This window comes from Pristis pectinata, chromosome 19 (assembly GCF_009764475.1).
Source record: "Pristis pectinata isolate sPriPec2 chromosome 19, sPriPec2.1.pri, whole genome shotgun sequence".
NCBI classification, from domain to species: domain Eukaryota; kingdom Metazoa; phylum Chordata; class Chondrichthyes; order Rhinopristiformes; family Pristidae; genus Pristis; species Pristis pectinata.
The window spans coordinates 29,520,036-29,545,409 of record NC_067423.1 but is presented as its reverse complement, the minus strand read 5'-3'; the positions used below and the strand labels follow the sequence as shown (position 1 = coordinate 29,545,409).

At 41.6% G+C, this 25,374-nt stretch overlaps 1 protein-coding gene and 1 long non-coding RNA gene across 11 annotated transcripts in view; one reads left to right on the top strand and one right to left on the bottom strand.

Moving 5' to 3' along the window:
* anks1b (ankyrin repeat and sterile alpha motif domain containing 1B) overlaps positions 1 to 20,258 on the bottom strand; it is a 609,252-nt gene extending 588,994 nt beyond the window's left edge. For 4 of the 10 annotated variants that reach the window (XM_052034197.1, XM_052034199.1, XM_052034195.1 and 1 more), the window contains exon 1: positions 8,496 to 8,893. In XM_052034197.1, coding sequence (XP_051890157.1) covers positions 8,496 to 8,716 — 221 coding nt within the window. In that variant the 5' untranslated portion in view covers positions 8,717 to 8,893. Of the gene's footprint in view, positions 1 to 8,495; positions 8,897 to 20,229 lie in introns of those variants that run through there. The other 6 variants (XM_052034194.1, XM_052034198.1, XM_052034193.1 and 3 more) reach the window with 4 other exon arrangements.
* Positions 9,090 to 20,221, top strand: LOC127580601 (uncharacterized). The gene is made up of 3 exons (XR_007957838.1): positions 9,090 to 9,221; positions 16,869 to 17,007; positions 18,304 to 20,221. It is a non-coding gene; the product is annotated as an uncharacterized LOC127580601 (long non-coding RNA).
* Positions 20,259 to 25,374: the final 5,116 nt, after the last annotated feature.

The following is a 25,374-nucleotide window of genomic DNA, read 5'->3' as shown; positions in this document are numbered from 1 at the left end:
TCAGCCTCCACCACCACCCCCAGCAGCGCATTCCATGCACCAACCACTCTCTGGGTGAAAAACCTCCCTCTGACGTCTCCCTTGAATTTCCCATCCATTACCTTGCCATGCCCTCTTGTATTGAGCATTGGTGCCCTGGGAAAGAGGCACTGGCTGTCCACTCTATCTATTCCTCTTAATATTTTGTATACCTCTATCATGTCTCCCCTCGTCCTCCTCCTCTCCAATGAGTAAAGCCCTAGCTCCTTTAGTCTTTCCTCATAATCCATACTCTCTAATCCAGGCAGCAGCCGAATAAATCTCCTCTGCACCTTTTCCAATGCCTCCACATCCTTCCTATAATGAGGTGACCAGAACTGGACACAGTACTCTAAGTGTGGTCGAACCAGAGTTTTGTAAAGCTGCATCATTACTTCATGGCTCTTAAACTCGATCCCATGATTTATGAAAGCTAACATCCCATAAGCTTTCTTAACTACTCTATCAACTTTCAGTGATCTGTGGATATGAACCCCCAGATCCCTCTGCTCCTCTACACTGCCCAGAATCCTGCCACTTACCTTGTATTCCGCCTTGGAGTTAGTCCTTCCAAAGTGTACCACCTCACATGTCGCCAGATTGAACTCCATCTGCCACTCCTCAGCCCAGCTCTGCATCCTATCAATATCCCTCTGTAAGCTTCGACAGCCCTCCACACTATCCACAGCACCACTGATCTTTGTGTCATCTGCAAACTTGCTAACCCACCCTTCCACCCCCTCATCTAAGTCATTAATAAATATCACAAGAAGTAGAGGTTCCAGAACCGATCCCTGTGGGACACCGCTAGTCACAGCCCTCCAATCTGAATGCACTCCCTCCACCACAACCCTCTGCTTTCTACAGACAAGCCAATTCTGAATCCACACGGCCAAGCCTCCCTGGATCCCTTGGCCTCTGACCTTCTGAAGAAGCCTACCATGCGGAACCTTGTCAAACGCCTTACTAAAATCCATGTAGACCACATCTACTACACTACCCTCATCAATCTCACCTCCTCAAAGAATCCTATCAGGCTAGTGAGGCAAGATCTTCCCTTCACAAATCCATGCTGGCTGTCCCTAATCAGTCCATGATTCTCTAAATGCTCATAGATCCTATCTCAGAATCCTTTCCAACAGCTTGCCCACCACAGACTTAAGACTCACCGGTCTGTAATTCCCTACTACCTTTTTTGAACAAGGGGACCACATTTGCCACCCTCCAATCCTCTGGTACCATCCCCGTGGACAACGAGGACTCAAAGATCCTAGCCAATGGTTCAGCAATCTCCTCCCTCACCTCACGAAGCAGCCTGGGGCATATTCCGTCAGGCCCTGGGGACTTATCTTTCCTAATATTTTCTAAAAGCTCCAACACATCCTCTCTTAATATCTACATACTCTAGAACATTACCCTTACCAACACTGTCCTCAGCATCATCAAGGCCCCTCTCCTTGGTGAATACTGAAGAGAAGCATTCATTGAGAACCTCACCCACTTCCACAGCTTCCAGGCACATCTTCCCACCTTTGTCTTTAATTGGACCTACCTTTACTCTAGCCATCCTTCTGCTCTTCACATACGAGTAAAAAGCCTTGGGATTCTCCTTAACCCTACTCGGCAAAGCCTTTTCACGTCCCCTTCTTGCTCTCCCCAGCCCCTTCTTAAGTTCCCTCCTTGCTACTCTATATTCCTCATAAGCCCTGTCTGATCCTTGCTGCTTACACCTTACGTATGCTGCCTTCTTCCTAACTAGTTGTTTCACCTCCTTTGTCACCCATGGTTCCTTCACCCTACCATTCCTTCTCTGCCTCACTGGGACAAATTTATCCCTAACATCCTGCAAGAGATCCCTGAACATCAACCACATCTCCATAATAAATTTCCCCTCAAAAATGTAACCCCAATTTACACTCCCTAGTTCTCGCCTTATAGCCCCATAATTCACTTTTCCCCAATTAAATATCTTCCCGCCCTCTTTGCTCCTATCCCTGTCCATGACAATTCTAAAGGTTATGGAGTAGTGGTTGCTATCCCCCAAATGCTCACCCTCCAATAGATCTGTCACCTGACCCGGTTCATTACCTAAAACTAGATCTAATATGGGATTCCCTCGAGTCGGCCTGTCAACATACTGTGACAGGAATCTGTCCTGGATGGACTTAAACTCCGCCCCATCTAAACCTTTGGCACTAAGCAGGTGCCAATCAATATTTGGGAAGTTGAAGTCTCCCACTATAATAACCCTGTTATTTTTGCATCTTTCCAAAATCTACCTCCCAATTTGCTCCTCAGTATCCCTACTGCTACCAGGGGGCCTATAGAATATTCCCAGTTGAGTAACTGCTCCTTTCTTATTCTTAACTTCCACCCATACTGACACCCATGATGACAGAGAGGATCTTTCTACATTATCCACCCTTTCTGCAGCTGTAAGTGTCCCTGACCAGTAACCCCACCCCTCCTCCTCTTCTCCCCCCCCCCATCCCTTTTAAAACACTGAAAACCAAGAATATTCAATATCCATTCCTGCCCTGATGTCAGCCATGTCTCTGTGATAGCCACAATATCATAGTCCCATGTACTTATCCAAGCTCTCAGTTCATCTCCCTTATTCCTGATGCTTCTTACATTTAAGTAAATGCACTTTAGCCCACCTGTCTTACTACTTTTATAGCCTGTACTCTGCTTCTCCTTCCTCAAAGCCTCTCTACCTGTTAGATCTGACTTTTCCCCATTCCCTTCTTCCTCTGACCTACTCCTCCGGTTCCCATCCCCCTCGCAAACTAGTTTAAACCCTCCCGAACCACCCTAGCAAACCTGGCTGCAAGGATACTGGCCCCCCTCAGGTTCGGGTGTAACCCATCCTCTCTGTACAGGTCCCACCTTCCCCTGAAGAGATCCCAATGATCCATAAATCTAAAACCCTCCCTCTTGCACCAACTCCTCAGCCACGCATTTATTTGCCATCTCCTCCTATTCCTACCTTCACTATCACGTGGCACTGGCAGCAATCCTGAGATTGCTACCCTTGAGGTCCTGTTCTTCAGCTTTCTGCCTAGCTCCCTAAACTCACTTTTCAGGACCTCATCCCCCTTCCTACCTATGTTGTTGGTACCAACATGAACCACAACTTCTGGCTGTTCTCCCTCCCGCTCAAGAATCCTGTGGACCCGATCAGTGACGTCCCAGACCCTGGCAGCTGGGAGGCAACATACCATCCAGGATTCATGCTTACTGCCACAGAACCTCCTGTTTCCCTGACTATCGAGTCCCCTATCACTACTGTCCTCCTCTTCTCCTCCCTTCCCTTCTGAACAGCAGGACCGGTCCCAGCGCCAGAGACCTGGCTACTGCTGCTCGGCCCCAGCAGGTCATCCCCCCCAACAGCTTCCAAAGCAGAAAACCTGTTACCAATCTGAACCAATATCAAATGTAAGTGGTCCCTTCATATCCTCCAACTGGTACTACACCACTGGTAATTCACTATAGTATGTGAAAGTAACACAAGTTGGCTATTAAGTCTGCACTGTCATTCTGGGCTCAGATACTCATTAGTAAGTTCTCAAGCACTACTTTTATTTCACAAAACATCAACAGTTCTGGATAGAATTACTGACACATTACCTTTGGATATCAATTATTTTCCACAAGATTATTGTAAGGGAAACTGAAATGGACACACAATTGATTGTATTTTACAAAATGATCACCACAGTGTTCCTGAAAAGATTATAGATTAGCAATTATGGATTGAATCTTTTTTAGAGCTATCACCAATTCAGCAGTGAACTACCTGCATTTACTCAAATTCCAGCAATTTGGGGATATCAGCAATCTGCATTCAACACAAAACTCAGAATTTGCTGAAAGGCTCCAACCAGAAAATTCATCAGTACACTCCACCACTGGACCAAGAGGGCATAAACCTGTGACACTTGGGAATCTACTGCAGATCCTGTGCCAGATCTAACCAGCACAAGATCTGTGAGCTATGCACTTGAATAGAGCTTAGATGGCTGTGAGGAGAAAAAAGGCAAGTAGTAACTTAAAGAAAAAATTAAAATCTTCATTGCCAACACAGTCATCATCCGAGGTGGCGAGGTGGGCAACTGGACTTACAGCAAGCATACTATGCAGAATACAATGTCATTTTGCTCACTAAACAGTCTATTTAACGAGTCAAGTAAAAAAATAGAGCAAAAGCAATTTTTTTCCAGAAAAATGCAGTGAAAGAAGAATAGTTACAAACAAATTATGTGCAATAAAACTAAACTCAAATCACCAACAGCAGTGTGGTCATCAAGCCTGATCAGCAGGGGAATTACCCAATCATCACTCATGCTGGATATAGCACTGTCACAATAGTGTGTTTGCTGAAAAGCATGAACCTTTTCTTTTCAAATAAAAAAAGTGTTTGCAACTCTATTTTTTCTTTGAAAGTATACCAATACTGCAATCATTTCATTTTTAAACAGATCTTACACTGCCCTGAGGTTGCTCGCTGCCTGCTCTTATGTTCCTACCAGCATGGTTGATCCCAGGCACAAGGCCCCAGCACTAAAGTATGGTGCAGCATTAGGTCTCAAAATAAATAGCCAGTTATGCTGACAGAACAGCTTTGACAGTCAATGAGATCCTATCACCAGCCTTCATTGAATGTTAAGGGTGCCACTGGTTATGAATCTTTGGAAGTCTTTAATATTCACAAATATTTAAATCACTCAGGATCCATTAAGTTAAGAAAAATAAAAATATTAAAATTAACACATAATTAAGAATACTTAAAATCAAATGTAAAGCTCTAATTACCTTTTTCTTGACAGCCAATTTTCTCACTTCAGAATCAGATTTATTATCACTGACATACAACATGAAATTTCTTGTTTTGTGGCAGCAGTCGAGTGCATAGACATAAAATTACTGTAAATTACAAAAATAAATAAATTGTTCCTTGTTTTGTACTATGAGGTAGTGTTCACGGGCAGCTCAGAAATCTGATGGCAGAGGTCATGAACTATGCCAGGCTCAATGGACAGATCCTTTGGACTAAAATCAGTAGAGTTGGCACTGCACTGTTTGACTCCTTGAGGAGTCCACTGGCACAGCACAAGTGCCCTAGGCCCAGTGCTCTGCAGAAGACTGCCTTCATCTTATGCACATTAATAGCCCAGTTGCTATGCTGCCAGGCAGACTTAGACAGATCTATCCCAATAGTTTTGAATGTTTCTGAATGACATGGACACTCCAACGCACTGGAAAAAAAAACTTGCCCCAGCTCTATTAATTGACAAACTGGTCACATCTTTGCTATCTGCTAAGGATTCTTCAGCGGTTTCATGGAAGAGTTTTTGTCTACCACTCTAATGACCAAATTACTGCATACAAAATCCTGCCACTGCACAGGGCCTTGCCAAATGAGCCCAGAAAAGTCTCAGACAACAAATTCAGTGTTGCCATTTTGAACTACACAAATACAGGACAACTGATATCTTTCTAGCAATTGTGGGTGCAGATCACACTTAAAATCAGAGCTTTGTATTTGTAATCATCCTATCTCAACTCATTCAATACCCCAGTAAAACAAATGATTTCTTCTATCAGAGCCGAAAATGTTGAAGTGTTACAATAAATATTTGCAATTGGCACTTTGCAGATCCGCAAATGATTCTTAACTCAATATCTTCAAATACTCAATCATATCTTAAATCACAATACAGATTGTGTTTTTCAAAATTTAACAATTTGTTTATGGCCTTTGCAGTAGCAACATGTCTCAGGGTTCTTTAACAAACGTTATCAAATTTGACAGAAACAGATACAAAGGCAGACAGCCAAAACTTGCCCATCAAATAAGTTTAAGGAGTACCTGAAAGGAAATAGGTAAAGAGGCAGAATGAGTTTGGATGAAAAATTCAGAGCTTAAGTCCTCAGCAGCTGAAATCACAAGTACCTATGGAGAAGTAATTAAATTCAGGGATGATCAAGGCTAGAACTGGACGGTTATCAGCTGAAACAAATTCTGCAGATGCTGGAACCTGAAGCAATACACAAAAAGTGCTGGAGGAACTCAACAGGTCAGGTAGCATCCATGGAGGGAAATAAACAGTCAACATTTCGGGCTGAGACCTTGCTGAACCTTGCAGAGATAGAAGAGGCCATGAACGGATTTGAACACAAGGGTGAAAACTTTTAGACTGGGGCATTGTTAACTAGGCCAGCAAACAGTAAGGGGGGGGGGGGGGGAAAGGGGTGGTGGATGAATGATTCAGTGAATATCTGGTGGCAGACTTTTAGATGACCTCAATTTATGGAGGGAAGAACAAGTGAGGCTGGTGAGAAATGCACTTTAATAGTTATGCCTACAGGTAATTGAAAAAAGGTATGGATGAGAGTCTCAGACACCAAACCCAGACAAGCTGAGATAGGAATGAAAACAGGCCACATTGCACATTTCAAAACAGGCACAGATGCGAGCTGAAGGTCATCCGAGTCAAGTTTGACAAGTTGGCTAAGAACACCATGTTTATAGTTCACATTGTTTCCGCGAAGAAAGTCAGTGCCCAAGAAGTGAAGCAAAAAGCAAGATCATCTTCCCCATTTGTATTTGGAGGAAATTTCTGTTGCGAGGCAAACGGGTGGATGCTTGAAGACAATTGGGTATGAATGAGGTTGCGTTGGGTGATGTCACATACAGGTAGAAACTTGACTGTGCCTTTGGACATTGCTACTTTGCGGCTACCAGTGTATGAAGACTAAGAACAAATCAATGATAAGTACTTGCAGTTGCCACGAGCACTTATGCAGACACTGGAATAGAAACCTTTGCAACACTCCAACTAGGAGTAGACAAATAACAGTGCAATCACATCCAGTTGAGCAACAATGGAGAGATGCTGATAAAGAATGTCAAGATCAATGGTGCCAATTTTCAGAAAAGATATTTATTGACAGTTATTTGCTTCTCTAAATTGACAAAGGTTCAACTACTCCCGTCAAAATAAATGCCATCAGTCACTGGCAGCAACGTGATGAGGGAAATTGCCTTCATTGCATTGGGACGAAGTAGGTTGTGTCCATGTTCATCTGTAAACCACCACTCGGATTGAACCATCCCAGTTATTCCAAGCATCCAACAGTAAAGTGTCTGAACCCACGCCATGTTATGCAAATAACATGCAGAATAGTTTCTCCCGCGAAGAACTCTATCCTATCCGTTGTCTCGGAGGTGTCACTTTTGATTGAAAAGTTAATTATATAGTTCACATGTCGAAATCCAGCCAAAACATCAAGCTAAACTTTAACCCAGACCGCAATGTGCGCCCTGCTAAGGCGGGTTCATCGCCCTCTCGATCAAAGCGCGATTTACCCGGCGAGGGAGGAACAAGGTGACTGGAGATTTAAAAGTAAGCAGCAGGAAACAACTCCAGTGAACCTAGAAGGGATCGCCAAATGTCAACGATCACTTCATCTGGCTACAATGTGTCCCATCCCTCCTCGTTGTAACACAAATGAAATGCTAAACACTGCCGCCAGGAGAAATTCCCTCCTGATGCCGGCTTTGTCCTGCTCCCTCTCACCCCAAACACAAAGTCGCCTTTCAAAACCAGAAGCTAACCCTCAAGTCCGTTGTGATAGTAAACGTGAATGCGAGCTGCTTACAAGCGCAAAGGTCTTTCATACTGATGTATTTTATCTCGCCGATGCTCCAGTGTGTATCCGCCAATCACTATCCTGCTATAGCGTGCATTTTTTTTCCCCTACTACTATTCCACAGCCTGGTCCTGGAGCCCATCCCCCATCCAAGTACTTAGAATTTCTTCCCCCCGCCGCCCCGTGAGAGTGTGTTTTACCTATTGCATAACTGCAAAGCCACATATGCTTCAGATGCATTAATCGTTCGCCCATTTTTTATTAACCCAACAGTATGTAAATAAACATCTTAAACATACCGATTAAAGCAAAAAAAAACTCAGCACATAAACGGATGCTGCAACTTTATTTGGTCTTATTGCAGCTATTTACATTTCGACACGTTAAGATTTCTTTACTTTGGCACCTGTAAATGTTTCAATCTCAGAGCACTATCGCCTTGCCCCATCGGAGCCGCAAAATTTACAAAACTTTCTGGGGAAATTCTCTCGGGGAGAGGTGGGGGGTTGAGAGAGTAGAGGAAGAAAACGCCGTTGAGTCAACCCCTAATTAGATTATTTAACCCATGTAGTAACAAACCGAACAAAAACACAATACAGCGCTTGAAATAAAAGGAGCCTCACTCTGCATATTCTCTTGAAAAAAATCAATTCTCACAGGAAATGGGAAGACAGGAATCACCTCACTTTACCTTTTACAATTCGAACTGTAGGTGTTTCCATTTGTTCTGTTTATAACGCGGGATTGTAATAAAAATGCACAATTGTCACCGTAGTAAAACAAATATAACCGGTACGGTTGGAGAAATGTCTCCAACTTACCTCAGAAGGCTGGAGAGTGGGATGGAGCCCGATCCACTTCCCAATAATCCCTTTTTGCCACTTAGCAATTTTTCCACCACAGCTACATTCCCAATCCGAGCGGCTTCAAGAAGTTCCTGCTCTTTCCCCATAATACAAAAGAGAAAAGAGAGGGGAGGGGGTGGGAGCCGGTGAGAAATAAATAGTACAAATTCCGATTGGCAACGCGTGTTCAGCAGCATAAAGAGCCGAGCCACATCCTCACAGCCCGCGCCCGACAAAGCGGCAAGCTAACGGAGCCCACACACCGGAACGTGTAACAAGAAACTCCCACTGCCGGCGCCTACTCTCCCCCGTATCTATCACACGGGGCTTGGGGGGCGGGGTAGAGCCAGTAGCCCCGCCACGCCCCTTACTCCCCTCGCACGAAGCCCGCCCCTCCGCCCCTGTCAATCACGTCAGGGCGTGAACTGCGGTCTCGCCGAGCTCCCAACGTGCAGCAAGCGCCAGCTGACAGCAGTGAGCAATTGCTGGGACCCTCTGTCACGCACCATGAGGAGTGAGTTCAAAACGCACGCAGGAAGAGGGAGTTGTGTGGGTCAGTAGGCTAACAGTGCGATATGGGTTATCTACACTGTTTTGCTTCAAATTATCGTGGTTTCAAATCACTTAATTGCCGACAAACCACACTACATGCTGTTGCTTTTGTGCAAGGAATTTTTAAAAGGAATTAATTACACGATATAGGTAGGGAAGATTTTTTTTGACGTGCTGTATTACTGTAAATCCCGTATAAAGAGATGGGCGGGACAGGCGGCACCTCGGGACGCGGTGACTTTATCGACAATAACCGAATAGTCTCAGTGATGATCGTGTTCTCAGAAAGAAATGGTTACATTTATATGGCGCCTTCTCTCCATCTCGGAATGTCCCAAAGCAATTTATAAACAATGAAGTAGCTTTGAATTGAGTCATTAGTGATATAATTTTCACAAATCATGCATCCCTACTATTCATATTGTTGTTAATAACATTCCATCTGTTTATTAATGCTTAACCGGTTCTTAGCTTAACGGGTTCTTAACTAATTAAGTCCACTTACAGAGTGTACAAATTAATACATTTGAGACAGGGAGTTCAAGCAAGGCGTGTGTAATTTATTCAAGGGCTCTTCATGGACTCCCTCTGGATCTTTCTGTAAACATTATCGCTGCCCTGAGAGGACGTAGTCATATGACACAATCATTTAAGCAAACATGACATAGTTAACTTTTCAGATCAATACCTTTGCAACATTCTTTCGAAAAGCCTTTAACATGACCTCTCTCTCTCCTCTCCCCCCCCCCCCCCCATTGATGCTGCGACACCCATTGGGTATTTCCAGCGTCTTCTATTCTTATTTCAGATTTCCATTATCTTAAGTAATCTGTTTTACTGTTTGCTATCATGTAGCAGCTGGGAATCAAACCAATGAATACTTCTCCTCTGTTTTTACTGTGGAGTAAGACATGAAGACTTTAAATGAGGAAAAGTAAATTGGTCTTGGGGATAATCCACATAATAGTGGAGGGGGTGCTGGATGTCTTAAAAGGTACAAAGGTCGACAAATCTCCAGGGCCTGATCAGGTTTACCCAAGAACACTGTGGGAGGCTAAAGAAGAAATTATGGGAGCCATGGCTGAGATATTTACATCATAATTAGCCACAGATGAGATGCTGGTAGACTGGACGGTAGCAAATGTGCCATTATTTCAGAAGGCCAGCAAAGAAAGGTTTGGGAACTATAGGCCAGTAAGTCTAACATCTGTGGTAGGTAAGTTACTGGAGAGGATTGTGAAGGATAAAATGTATGTACATCTGGAAAGACAAGGGTTGATTAGGGGTAGTCAGCATGGCTTTGTGCATGGGAGATCATGTCTTACTAACTGGATTGAGTTTTTTGATGATGTGACCAAGAAAGTTGATGAGGGCAGGGCAGCAGACATGGTTTATATGGATTTCAGTAAGACCTTTCATAAGGTTCCACATGGTAGACTGCTCTGGAAGGTTAGGTCACGTGGAATCCAAAGAGAGCTGGCTAACTGGATACACAATTGGCTTGATGGTAGAAAGCAGAGGGTGATGGTAGAAGGTTGTTTCTCGGACTGGAGGACCGTGACCACTGGTGTTCCTCAGGGGTCAGTGCTGGGCCCATTGTTGTTTGTCATCTTTATCAACCACTTGGATAAGAATGTACAAGGCATGGTTAGTAAGTTTGCAGTTGACACTAAAATAGGTGGTATAGTGGACAATGAAGTAGGTTATCAAAAATTACAAAAATTGATCGGCTGAGTAAGTGGGCTGAGGAATGGCAAATTGAGTTTAATTTGGATAAGTGTGAGGTGTTGCATTTTGGAAATTCAAATCCAGGTAGGACTTTCACAGTGAACGGCAGGGCCCTGGGCAGTGTTGTAGAACAGAGGGACCATGGAGTACAAGTACATGATTCACTGAAAGTGGAGTCACAGGTAGACAGGGTGGTGAAGAAGGCCTTTGGCACACTGGCCTTCATAAATCAGGGTATTGAGTATAAAAGTTGAGAGATTATGATGCAGTTGCACAGGACACAGGTGAGGTCACACTTGGAATAATGTGTTCCGTTTTGGTCACCCTGCTAATAGGAAAGGTGTTATTAAACTGGAAATAATGCAGAAAAGATTTACAAGGATGCTGCCAGGACTTGAGCAACTGAGTTATAGGGAGATGTTGGACAGGCAAGACTTTATTCCTCAGGGCATGGGAGCATGAAAGGTGATCTTAAAGAGGTGTATAAAATCATGAGGGGCATAGATAGGGTGAATGCACTCGGTCTTTTTCCCAGAGTTAGGGTATCAAGAACTAGAAGGCATAGGTTTAAGGTGAGAGAGGAAAGATTTAAGAGGAACATGAGGGGCAACTTTCTTAAACAAAGGGTGCTATCCATGTGGAATGAGCTGCCTGAGGCAGGTGCAATAACAACTTTTAAAAGACAGTTGGACAGGTACATGGATTGGTAAGTTTTAGAAGGTTATGGGCCAAATGCAGGCAAATGGGACTAGCTTGGATGGGCATCGTGGTTGGCATGGACCAGTTGGGCTGAAGGGCCTGTTTTCCTGCTGTATGACTCCGACTCCACCCACCATAAACTCAATCCCAGTGAAGATTGGGGCCAAGCAGGACTTTGTGATCACTCAAACCTTCTTCTCAGTCTTCCTCACTACAAATTTGCAAGTGGATTGGAGTTTAAAAGTAGAAGTCTGAGAATTGTGCAGGGTGTTGGTGAGGTTGCATTTGGAGCACCATGTACAATATTGGTCCCTTTACGTAAGAAAGGATAGACTAGCTTTGGAGACAGTTCAGAAGAAATTCACCAGGCAAATTCCTGGGATCACAAATGACTAGAAAGGCTCGATCTGTGTTCTTTAGAATTTAGAAGAATGAGGGACGATCTTAATGAAAGATATAAGATCCTAAGGAGGCATGACAGATGTTTCCATAGTTAAATGATAATGTGCAGGTCTGTTAAAATTGAGGTGCACAGGATTCCTTCTCACAGAGGAAATGAATGTTTAGAATTCTCTTACTCAGAAAACAGTAGAAGACAGCTCATTTGGAGCCATTTAAAGAGGAGGTGGATACATTTTTGAAAGAACAAGGAATTGAGAGCTTTATGCATTGTTTGAGATACCCACCCTTCTACAATCATTTGAGACATGGACTACCTACAACAGGCATTTCAAAGCACTGTACAAATACCACTAACAATGTCTTTTTAACATCCTTCAAATTCATTTGCAGGATTAGTAAATCAATTTGTGTCTTTCCCAGCTTCAGGGCTCTAATTCCAGTCAGTTTGGTCTGATGAGTAGGCCACATCATTCTCGATAACATACTCCGAAAATAAAATCAACATGGAGCTCGATCTACACAAGATTACGGGGAGAGAGGAGGCTATTCAAGGATGATCCTGAAGTTTTCTTGTAAAACGTAACATCCTCATTGGCTTGTGGAAATCCCTGGAGAAATCCCAGAATGGAGAAGGAGCATCTAAGGATGCACTGAGAATCTCAGATCTCTACATCAGTAGCACACAGAAGCCAAGTGAAGCTGATGGAAGCAATGCATCAGCTTCCAAACTGCCCACCCCACCAAGCAGCCACCACCTGTCCCATCTGCGTCAGAGGCTGCAAATTTCACAGAACAAGTAGCAATCATGCTAGATCTCATAGAACTGCCAAAAGGAGAGACCTGTACTACAATTAGCTTGATAAATGGAATCCATACAATTACTGTACAATATAGGGTATTACATGCATTTGATTGTCAAAAGGTGTAAATTTACTTTACATTCCAAAGTACAGTTCTGTACTGGTTGGAATATAAGATTTGATGAATTGAGAGGGAAAGTGTACATACGCATATGCTAGGGAAAGTGTACATACGCATATGCTAGAAAGTAATCATCATAAATTTCCTGCATGATGCAGACAGTTACACTTGGGGGTGGGGCTGGAATCTGAAAGACCAATAGCACAAAGCAGAAAGTGCTTTACAGCCAAAACATGCAAATGTGAATGAAAATTAAACACAGGTCTTATATTTGAGATAACTCCAAATATTTTCATCCAGTTCAGTGACTTGTTTAAATCAAACTTGTACTAAAATGAGTGAGGGAGAGAGAGAAGTCATTTTGTACCTTGCTTTAAGGTGTCTCAGTGGACAACACTCTGACTTCTGAGTAATGGCTTGTGGGCCCAAATCCAGCTCCAGAGACATGCACAAAGGTCTATACCAGAACTGCTATATTGTAATGAGAGAATGCAATGCTGTTATAGGTGCTATCTTTCAACAGGTTTAAATTAAGGGCTCATCTTTGCTCACAGGTGGGTGTAAAAGATCCCATGTCACTACTTAAAAAGAGATCAGATGAGTTAACCCATTGTCCTGGCCAATACTTATCCTTCACACTATATTATCAAAACAGATTTTCTGGTCATTATTACATTGCTGTCGGTGAGATCTACCAGTGCACAAATTTGCTGCAACATCGCAGAACACTTCAAAGTATTTAATTGAATGTAGAGCAATTGAAACATCCTGAAAATAATTTGGAATGTACTGTATAAATGCAAGATGTCCTTGCAAAATGATTTAGGATTGTCAACATGATCAGGCTAATGGCAGATTAAATTAATTCTGACAAATATTGTAGATTCACAAGACGTGGCAAGAATGAGAATACAATGACCAAGGCACTGAATTTCCATCGGGTTGCTCCTCATCTGTTCTAACTTTGGCAGCAAAGCAATAGAAACTTCAGAAAATGCCAGAATTAGAAGTTATGATGTTTTTATGGAGATTGCAAGGCTCTTCAAATTACTGTAGTCAAGTGGGAGAACAAGTTTAAAAATCCACCCCTAAATGTCCAGTCACACTTTGGTTGCACAACAATGTCTGCCATGCATTAGTATGAAAGTAGCAACAGAATTCTGGTACTAACAGTTTATAAACCAAGTACTCTGAGAAGACAAAATGAGAAAATGCTGGAAATATTCAGGTCAAGCACCACTTGTGGAAAAAAATTAAGTTAATGTTCTGGCTTGATGACATTTTACTAGAGTGGCAGATGTCAGAGATGCACAGCTTGTATACTAGAAAATAAGTGGTCAGAAGAGGATAGAAAGGAAAGCATCTTTGATATACTGGAAGACAGGAGTAATTCAAGATCAAAAGGAAAGATTGTGGAAGGCAAAAGGAGGCGGCAATATTACATTTAGACTTTCAGCATCTATGGTATTTTACAATACTTGGGTAAAGAGAAAACATTCTACGTAGTGTAAGTCCAATGATGTACAGCTACATTGAAAGAGAATACAGTAATTAACTTTCTGATAATACATTAAGGGTGCCAAATAAATGGAGTTTCTTCTTGCAGTTGCAGTTCTGTGGGTTCAGAAGTGACTGAGGCCAAAAGGACCTGCCACAGGAGGGGCAGATGGTGCCTGATGTCCATTTGGTTTCCAGATGGGCAGAATTCATGTTGGCATTTGGGGAGCAGCTCCAGTCAGTGGGAGAAGATGGTTGAGGGGAACCGCCGTGATGACTTTCCCTGTGCCTGGCAGCAGGGAGACCCCTCTGTAGCTTCCTCAAGAAATGCATGCTGAACCATGTGCAAGTTGTAAACTTACTGATAATTTAAAGAAAAACATGATAATCTCACCTACATTGTATAAAACCATTTGGAATTCACTGATGGGAGCACAGTTCTCTTCTGTTGGCACAGTGCAGCTTCAGTATGTTACTTCCATTCTTCAGATACAATGGGTGCTTAACAGTCAGCACAGGGCCCAAAGAGCCTGTTTCCATTCTGTTTGACCATATTGTCCTCAGTGGTGAGAAGTTCAAGCGAGGATAATCTGTGATTTGGAAGGGTGATAATGCACTTTCTTCCCTTGACCTTCAAAGTGGTAGTGATTACAGGTACTTCAGGATATTACTGTAGAATACACTGCAGCCATATTACCCTGATGGTGAAAAGAGTGCATATTTAAACCAGTGGAATGAACTTCCAATAAAATAACCTGCTTCGTTTTGGAATGTTCTGAATGTTGCTGAAGCTTCGCCAGTGGGTATGTGGAGAGTGTTCTGTTGTATACTGTTGGTTTGTAGGTGATTGAAATGCTTTGGGGAGTCGGAGGGAACAAAGTACTTGCACAACACCAGTCTCTGCCTTACACCGTTAGCCATGGCATTTGTATGCTTTGTCTATTTATTTTCTGCTCAATGCTGAACTCCAGGATATTGAAGGTGGGAGATTCAATAATGGTAATTTAATTGGTTATCAGCAGGAGTTGGTTATATTATTTCATTTTGGAAACGTTCTTTGTTGAACACTTATTTAGGAGAAAGGTTACTTACTACTTTTTCACCAAAGCCTAAATATTAGCCAGATCTTGCTCATCTTAATTACTGGACACTCTGGAATTATCAACAAACTGGCCTTTGGACTGATCTTAAGGTGAAGGATGAAGCGATCAACAATTTCAAAGATGCTATCCCAAGGAACTCTTTCAGTGATGTCCAGTCAACATGACCATCTTCCTTCTTGCCACGCACAAATCAAGGCACTGGATGGTGCTTCCCTGATTCCCACTGACTAAAGCAGTTTGGGACCAAACGCAATGTTCACCTTCAAAAGATCTATTTGGAAAGAAAATTCAGGCATTGTATGTGACAGTGAGCTAATCCCCTTTTGGCAGCCCTCCACCCAGGGTGAAAGACAAAGCCCACTCCCTATGTTCATCTGAAAACTGGGTTGAAAAAAGAGAATCTTCTTTTGTTCAAATGTCGGTAAATGCAAGAAGCAAATTAAACGAGTTTGGTAAGCTGCAAGCACAATTAACCATGTCAGATTATGGCATTGTGGCAGTGACTGTCTGAAAAGGAACAGGAATAGGTTCTGAATATTCCTGATGTTCAGGAAAAATAGGAAAAAGAAAAGTCAGTACTGATTAAGGAGAATTGTGCAGTGCTGGAGTGTTCTATAGATATGTATACAGGAGAAGAGATGGAATCAACCTTTCCATTTCAGTTTAATAGCATCAGCAGTGAAGTGAAATTGCACAACTGGGACTGATCTGTAGGCCACTAACTGGTGGGAAGGATACGGAGGAGCAAATTTGTCAGAAAATTAGAGATGTGGAAAAGCCATATAGTAGCACTAATGATGGACTTTAGTTAATTCAGCTTGCAAAGTAATAATTCAAAGGGCAAAGAGGAAGAGGAGAGGTTTTTTTTTTAATATGTTCAGGAGAACTTTCTTGGCCAATATATGTTTCTAGCCCAATCAGGAAGATAACACTGCTGGAGTGGGATATGCGAAATGAGCAGGCGAAGTGGAGTATCAGTGGGGAACTTACAAGAAGCAACAGTCATGATACCATAAGGTTTAGAAGAGCTATAGAAAAGGATACAGACCATGCCAGGTAAAATATATTCAATGGAGAGGGGCCAATTTTCAATCGGATAAGAACAGATCAGGTCTTGGTAAATTGGAATCAAAGCTTGGCAGGCAAAGCTGCAAATGAACAGTGGGAGGCCTTTAACTAAAATATAGGCGAGGAAGGTAGAGGATGAGGGATGAGGGAGAAAGGTAGAGAAATTAAAACCAGAGTTCCCAGTTCCCTGCATGATAAATGTAGAAAATAGAAAAATGGAAATATATGACAGATGTCATGTTGTTAATACAAGTGAAAAAATGATTACAGAAAGTTCAAAGGAAAAAAAAGGAAATAATAAGATCTAAACAGACCTTGAAGAAAGACTGGCAACAAAAATTAAAGTGATTCTGAAAACATTCTATCTATATGTGTACAGGAGAAGAGATGGAATCGATTAGAGACTGAAAAGGAAATTGACTGATGGAGGCAGAGGGCATGACGGATCTGTTCAATGACTGCATCGATCTTTACCAAGAAAGAAGATGGTATGACAAAAGGTGTGATTAAGATTCTAGGTGAGCTAAACATTGATAGAAAGGTGGTACTGAAAAGCCTAGCTGCACTTAAGGTGGTAAATCACCAGGTCCAGATGCGATGCACATTAGGTTATCAGGGAAGTATGGAGGGAAATTGGAGAGGTCCCAGCCATAATTTCCCAGCTTCAGGAGCGCTGCCTGTGGACTTGAAGATTTCAAATGTTACATTCTTTTTCAAAAAAGGGTCTGAGGGTAATGTCACTAACTATTCATGAGTAAGTTTAAACTTGGTGGTGGGGAAGATTCTAGTTACAATAATCAGGGACAATTAACAGTCACTTGGAAAACTGTGGATTGATTGAAGAAAGTTGGCATGATTTTGTTATGTGCTGATGACACCAAATTTGAAGGTGTAATGAACTGTAAAGAAGACAGTACTCGACTCCAAGGAGATATAGATGTGCTGGTGGACTGGGCAGATGGGTGGCAGGTGAAATTGGGCTTTATAAATGGAGGCACATAATACAAGAGCAATAAAGTTGTGACAAACTTTTATAAAACAGTGATTCTGACACAAATGAGTGTTGTCTCCAGTTGTGCCTGCCACACTTTAGCAAAGATATGAAAGCTTTAGAAAGGATGTAGAAAATGATTCCAGGGAAGAGAGAATTTAGTTATGTGGCTAGGCTGAGAAACTGGCTTGTTCTCCTTGGAACAGAGAAGGTTGTGAGGGGATCCACTAGAGGTACTTAAAATCATGAAGGATAATAGACAATTGATAAAGAGAAATTGTTCCCATTGACGGAAGGGTCAAGAACAAGGAAAGAAGTTGATTTGCAAAAGAACAAAAGTGACATGAGGTTAAACATTTTTACTCAACAAGTATTTGAGGGTGTGGATTGCATTGCCAGGGAATATTAGAAGAAGATATTCAGTTGTAGCATTCAAAAGGGAGATGGATAAGTATCTGAAAGGAAAGAATTTGCAGGTCTCTGAGATGGGAGGGGGAACAGGGAGTGGTACGAGCTAGGTTGTTCTTGCAAAGAGATAGAGAGACAGTACAGATTCAATGAACCAAGTGGTGCTATAACCATTCCCTGATTCTGTAAGAAGAGCCAATTACAATGTTTGATTAAAGTTAAAGCCTGTTAATTTTATAGGGCAAGTATTTGTCCAAGCTCTTTTAAAGACATTTCCATTATCTCAATATGAAACCAAAATACACTAATCAATAAATGATGAGGTGTTTAATAGACGTGCAAGTTTCTGTAGACTAGACACCAACCATCCACACTCTGCAGAAAGCTGATTGGGTCTTTTTTGTGATTGATTCAGAAAATCTGTTTTCATCCTATTGAACAAAAGTCACTTTGAAGGCAGGAAAAATGAATAACGCAGCATCAATTCAAGGAGTGCTAAGTCACGAAGGCCAAACCCAACTAAAACATAACAAGGCATTGGGAGTGGATGATAACCCCTCTAAATGCCTACGGCTTGGAAGAGTTTCAGTCATGAATCCAAAATCTCACCATTCAAATCTGGGAAGAGAAGGATGTACCAGGTGACCTCAGAGATGCTGCAGTCGGAGACAAGTCTGACTGTGATCTCTGCAGAGGGGTCTGCTGCAGGGAGTGTCATTACCTGGGTCCTTCTGAACTGGCTCCTTCCTGTGGCTGAGGAGCTGCACCCCAATAGCAGCGTGGATTCCATCCATCTGGGCACACAGTTGGCATGATCTTCACCATGTGACAACTCCAAGAAAAATGCAGAGATCAACACCTGCCACGTTACTTTTTTTTCAAACTCACTGAAGCCTTTGACTCCATTAATCAGGAGAGAATGTAGAACATCTGCTTAAAATTTGGCGATCCACAGAAATTCATCTCCAGTTTACTTTTGCTGCAGGACGGCATGCAAGCCATGACCCTAACTGACAGATCGACAACAGAATGAATCTGAGTGAAGCACCGTGTTAAGTAAGATTGCATCATTGCCCCAACGTTCTTCCTAATCTTTCCCACCACAATATTGCACCTCATCTTCAACAAGCTTCCTGCAGAATTGGAACCAATCTTCAGAACTACATGGAAGCTGTCCAACTAACAGCATCTACATTCCAAAACCAAGATCACACAAAGCACAGCAGTCAGTCTCAGAATACAGATGACATTTGCATTTGTGCATGCTCAGAGGCCAAGCTCCAAGCCAGTGGAGGCCTTTTCACTGAACCATACAAGAGGATGAGTCTTGCACTCAACATGCACAAGACAGAAGTCATCTACCAAACTGTTCCTGATGCACCACACTGCTGTCTGAAAATCAAGATTCACCGTGAGACCCTGGAAAATGTGGACCATTCACTTATCCCAGGAGCCACCTCTGAGTGAAGGCAGACGTCAGGCATGTCCATCACCAGCCTCTTGAACAGACACACTGTTCTAAGTTCTGTCACAGAAAGAAATTACCAGCTAGACAGAGGAAAAGCTTCAAGAATGTGTTGAAAGCCTCCTTAAAGAAAGGTAGCATGCCCATTGACTCCTGGGAATCTCCGGCCCATGACCACTTGAAGTGGAGAAGGAACATTTGGAATGGCAAGGAATGCAACACTGCACAAACTCCCAACCCAGCTGCCCTTTTGGCCACTTCCTGTCCCATTTGTGGAACAGTCTGTGGTCTTGTCTAGGTCACATTAGCCACCTCAGAACCACAAAACTGGAGCGGAAGCAAATTATCCTCTATCCAAAAGAAAATGCCTGAGAAGAAGAGCAACTCTGCTCACTTATACATGATACAGAAAAAAAGCCTGTCAGAGTTGATAAGATCGACAGAGAAACATGTCGGTTCGAACAGGTGGCATTATCTGTGGAAATTATCTATTGCGGAGTGAAATATTTATTCTAATTGTAAAAAAAAATTGACCTTCAAATCCACTTCAGGATCGATTCATTTTGCAATCCGGTGCACAGAGGACTGAATGTAAAGAATAATAATGGTTAAAAATTTACATTCTTATTGCAGAATCCTTTGTTGGAGAATATAAGAACAGCAAGCTGCAAACAAAAGTTTGAAATCAAAAACATTTATTGGCAAAATGTTACTGCTGTCACCACTGTAGTGTGTGCAAGAATACTGACAGTTACAAAGAGATTAACAAAGAAAACATTAGTTTGTTGAGGTGGAAAGTACCATCTGTTAGCACTGACCTGTTAGAAGCAAATATTTTTCATTGTTATTCTAAGGCTGCTAAAACAACAAGTTTACCTGCTCACATCCATTCCATGGAGATGAATTGGGCATCACATACTTAGACTTTTCCTATTCTCTCTCTGATACTCTTCACAACACCAACCCCTGAAAGATCCTGGGGTACCTGTTTCTCTGATAAAATGAAAAGCCGAGTGTGTTCTTTATAAATCCTTTTCTGATTGCTTCATAAATCACACGGGGAGGAAATGTTCCCCCACAGCCATTTGGAATAAACAGTGTCACGAACCAGCAACAAAAGAAACACACCGAGTCATGATTCGGTGTTAAAATCTATTTTGTTAATCACTACTTATGATAATACGAAAAATAGAAGTAAAAATGTTAGTATGTTAGAAATTCAAAAATGTTAAACCTTGAACATTAACCCCAAAACTAAACTCGTCGTGTGTGTGTGACAAAGTCCCAAACTCCAAGTTCAGGAATGGTTCTTAAAGTTCAGTTCCGCAAGCCATAAGGTGAAACATTAGCAAAGGCTTCTTCAACAACCACTGTTGTCTGAAGATAAGATGTAGACGTAGAGAAACATAGAGAGAGTAAATACGAAATCCAAATGTTCCACGATGGAACCCAAACGACACTTCAGTGTTTACTCGGTAGTGACTTCCTCACCCCGAAAAGCATCCGAATCGTGGTCGTCCACACACAAATACCTGTTTCCTTCTACAGGTCAGCAACAAAGTGAACTCCACCGGCTTACTTCCAATTTCCATACATGGATTTCTGTGGCAGACACAGTTATTGTTTCTCATCCATCGATAGAGAACACTAGCAGGCTGGTGTCTCTCTCCCTTCTCTCCCTCTCTCTCCTTTCTTCTTCTTCAACAACGTCATTACGTCCTTTATCTTCTATTGACGTAAGCACGCCCCACACATACACACACAATCTTAAAGGGACTTTCACCGAGTCCGTAACAACAGTCATGGGAAATTCACATCATTGTTTGTTTATAACTTCATTATTTCACAGGATGCGTTACTGCATTTGACATCTCCTACACTGATGAAGTGCCCAATTCATGATAATAGATTAATTTCAATAAATTCACATTCACTTCAAAATGGGGAGTTATTGTTGAACAAAGGTATAAGCTTGCACTCATAGTAATATTTCTATTGCCTGGATGTGGTAGGGACCTGTACCAACAAAGAGGATTACTTACTTTTGTGAATACCAGCTCAGCTTTGTTTCATTTTTTTTAATGATATTTCAGCATTCATGCTATTGATTGTTTTTCTTGAAATATCTTAATATTCTGTATAAAAACAAAATGCTGGAAGTACATAACAGATTAGGCAGTATCTGAGGAGAGAGAGAAACAGAATTAACATTTCAAATCAATGACCGTTCATCAGAACTATGAAATATAATTGACCTGAAAAACTCAGCTGGTTTTCTCTCTCTCTCTACAGGTGCTGCATGACCAGTTGAGTGTTTCCAACATTACTCGTTTTTACTTCATACTACAAATAGCTTTGCTTTCCAATATTCTATACACCTGCAATTTAGTATATTTCTCTTAAATACTGATTTTGCAGATATATTGATAATGTTTCTTTTGTCAATGTTTAATAACAAATGGACGAACCATTATGTTTTTACATTAGAGTTTCTGTATAAATGCAAGTTAATCTTTAACAACAAAACAGATGAATTTTTTGACAGGTGCCACATGGACCTATTATTTTGCTCCAAGGTAATTCTGATATCAATTTTAATATGTAGATTTTAAAATGGAAATACAGAAAAGATTTATATCTTAAAAACTTTGGAATATCATTGAGCGGATGCCTACACATCAGGGTATATTTGGCTTTAATTTCATTCCTTGGTCATTGAACAGGTTTCAGTTATTCAGTGCTTATCTTTGACTCTAACAGGTCGGATTGGTAAATCAGGGGTTTAAAAAGGGGGAACATAATCCTTCCGTGAATTGAAACACAACAGCTTCAAGAGGAGGGAGACTAATGAAGAGGGATAAAGATAAATTTCTTTTGGAACAGGTTAAATCAGCAAATAAGTAAATATGAAATGAAGCTCTGCAGCTATTTCTGGCATCTACCAATAGAGACATGTGGAGCCAAACATTGCCTTAAGCACTGTCCATATGCCCTGGTCACTTTGTTAATGAAATAATGCACTCTCGCAGCCAACACTGTCAAAGCCCTGATTTCTTCAGCAGACTCACAGCTTGAGTGAACCATGACAGCATTTGCTACACTGAACTCCATTTGCATCACTTCTTACCAGAGGATTTATACAGAATGATAACCTACTAATGTGCTTGAAAATTAGTTTCACAGGAAGAGAGACAAAATATTTAGGAGCTATTAAACTAGAACAGAACAAAACAAAACATTTGATCTAAATTGCTGCAATGAAAACATCCATTATCTGAATAACTGCTAATTATAAAACCCACAGGTGCCATTTTCAATAATGAATGCAGGACAATAAATTTAAGATTGATGTTGTCTAAGGGCCATTTGTTTGTTGCAAAATCAGTAACAAGATACACTTAGAGGTCATCAGGTATTCTTCAATTTTCATCAACGAAAATTTGTATGGATCTGCTCCTACTGCCTACTATAATGTGTAAAAGTCAGTAACATTTTTCTACTTACCTTTGCCAGAAATGATTTCATATAGAACTACATTGAATGCAATTTAAACTAGGATTAGATTAGTAAGGAATTTACATATTAGCCCCTGTAGGCTCTTGGAAGACTGCAAAAAAGCATCCAAAACAATGGAACTGCAGTTTCTGTGTTGCTGTGGTATGAACTTCAATGTTTGTACTTTACTGTGGTCTGAGGATTTATGCTTGGGACCTTCAGTCATGGGTCTAAATAATAATCTTGGCCTTCTGACAGCCACACCTCCATTACTATTTTTTCAGTCCAACTTTAATGAGAGTGGAGAAGGGTACCTGTTTGCTGGATAATTACTGTGAATAGATAATTAGGGCAAAACTGAGAGATAGTCAATCTGTCCTATTATGCTTTGCTCAAAACTCTCTGGTCCTGCTGCCTTAGTGCCAGGACATGAAATCTACTCCATGAATGATCATTAAAGTGGAAACACAAGGAGAAAGTGTCATGTGAACAGCAAACTGAAATCTGGGTTTTTGTACATTTACGCATCAAATATTAAAAATAAAGATGTGATGTTGAATTTGCACCTGTAATATTTCAATTATCTGGAACAAACAAACAGAAGGAACTACTATATGACCGTTCTGTTCCACTTTGCCACGATGTCCTCAGCATTACCATACAGGCATTCCTTTGCCATTCTCAAGTCCATCAATGAATGCAGGTAATGTGTATCACTACAGAGTGAAAGAAGCATCCTGCCAGCTAGACAAAGGACATCAATGTGCACAGCATTTCTATGGCCTAACATGATGTGCACTCTCATGAAGGGGAATCCTTTCTTTGCATATGTACAGTGGAATCAGTGATAAACTTTCCATTTGTTGTGCCCTAGATCCTCCAGAAATCTTAGAGGCAGAAAAGTTCAGTTCTGATGTAGGGACTTCAACCCAAGATGTTCATTCTGTTTCTCTTCCCACAGATGCTGCCTGGCAGAATTTTCTGTTTCTATTATATACTAGACGCACAGTATCCTCTACCACATCTGGTTAGTGTCTCCATTGAGGAGTTGATAAAGTAGCTATCCCTGGAAAATTATCAGACCAGTCAAAAAATGTGGCTGTCTAAAACCAAACTTTTAGAAAGGCATTAGGAAGAAAAGAGTGTTCAGCTTGGTGAACAATATGCATACACACATTTGTAGTGCACGTTGTGCCAGCTGCAATGTTGGGAAGGATGGTTGTGCGTTCTGACACATTCACAGTCAAGGATTATGGAGAGGAGGCGGGTTATCCTATACAATGTTGATTTGATACCAAAACTTTAATAGTGATGCAGCTAACACCATTTATTCAACCCATAATTTGATAACACAAGGCCCCCACTATCACAGTTGAAAGAGATTATCAGTTGCCTGCAGATTAGTTGCTGATTGATTTGATTGGATTGAACTACATTTTTCTGCTTCCAGACCTCATTAGTCTTAGTCTTCAGAGAGTGATTTGGCAGAAGCAAGGATTTTGCCTTACTGAAATACTTTGGCAATAACCAGCTGCTAACAGACATGGATATTCTAGTTGCCATTCCTCTTGAAATATATTGTGGCAGGGAAAATGAGCAGAAGGAAAGCAGGATAACCTGTTTGAAGAGAGAGGAGGAGGCAGAGATGTACCCTCAACAGGAGAGGGAGGAGTAGCAGAGATGGACCCTCAGTAGCAGGTCATTTCTACCAAGAGTTTTTTTTGGGAGCAGCTCTCCTCGGGGAAAATGGTGATATTACTCTGATTCATCAAGACCCTCACTGAAAAATGCTACATGCTGCAGTCACAACTGAAGTTGCAGAATCAGTTTGGAGATACTGCTGAGATCCTGGAGACGATTAGCATCGTATGTCTGGCTTTTCTTAGGTTGGAGCAAGCAATACCTGCAGTATGATATCTTTGTTAGTCACACGTACATCAAAACACAGTGAAATGCATCTTTTGCGTAGAGTGTTCTGGGGGCAGCCCACAAGTGTCGCAATATATATCCCACTTTGCACCAAAGCAGAGCAAGATTGTGGGCTTCCCAGTGCTACATGATTCCACTGACTGCATTCATGCAGTATTGTGGGCACCAAATACAAAATCTGACATGTATTGCCACTGGAAATGATTGCATGCCCAACTGTGCAGTTGGTACTACTGTGCTCATTCTCACCAATACATTATGCCATCACCACGTCAAATCAGACAGGTGCCATTCTCTGACTATGTGGCTTTTGACTCCAGCACTTGTTGCCCATGTGTACCACACACACGTACACAAAGAATGTAGTTTTGCTAGCTGCAATCTGATGAAGCAGGCAGATGGGGTATTCAAGCAACAATTTTGCTATCTGAGATGGTCATAGACTGTATCCTACAGGAAATCATTACTGATGTGGTTGAAAAGTTTGTGTAAGTTTACAATATCAAAATGTATTTCTGGATTACATTAAACGTTTAACAAAACACTTTATGTTACATCGATTATGTGGCCTTTGGCCCAACGAGTTCATGCCGACCA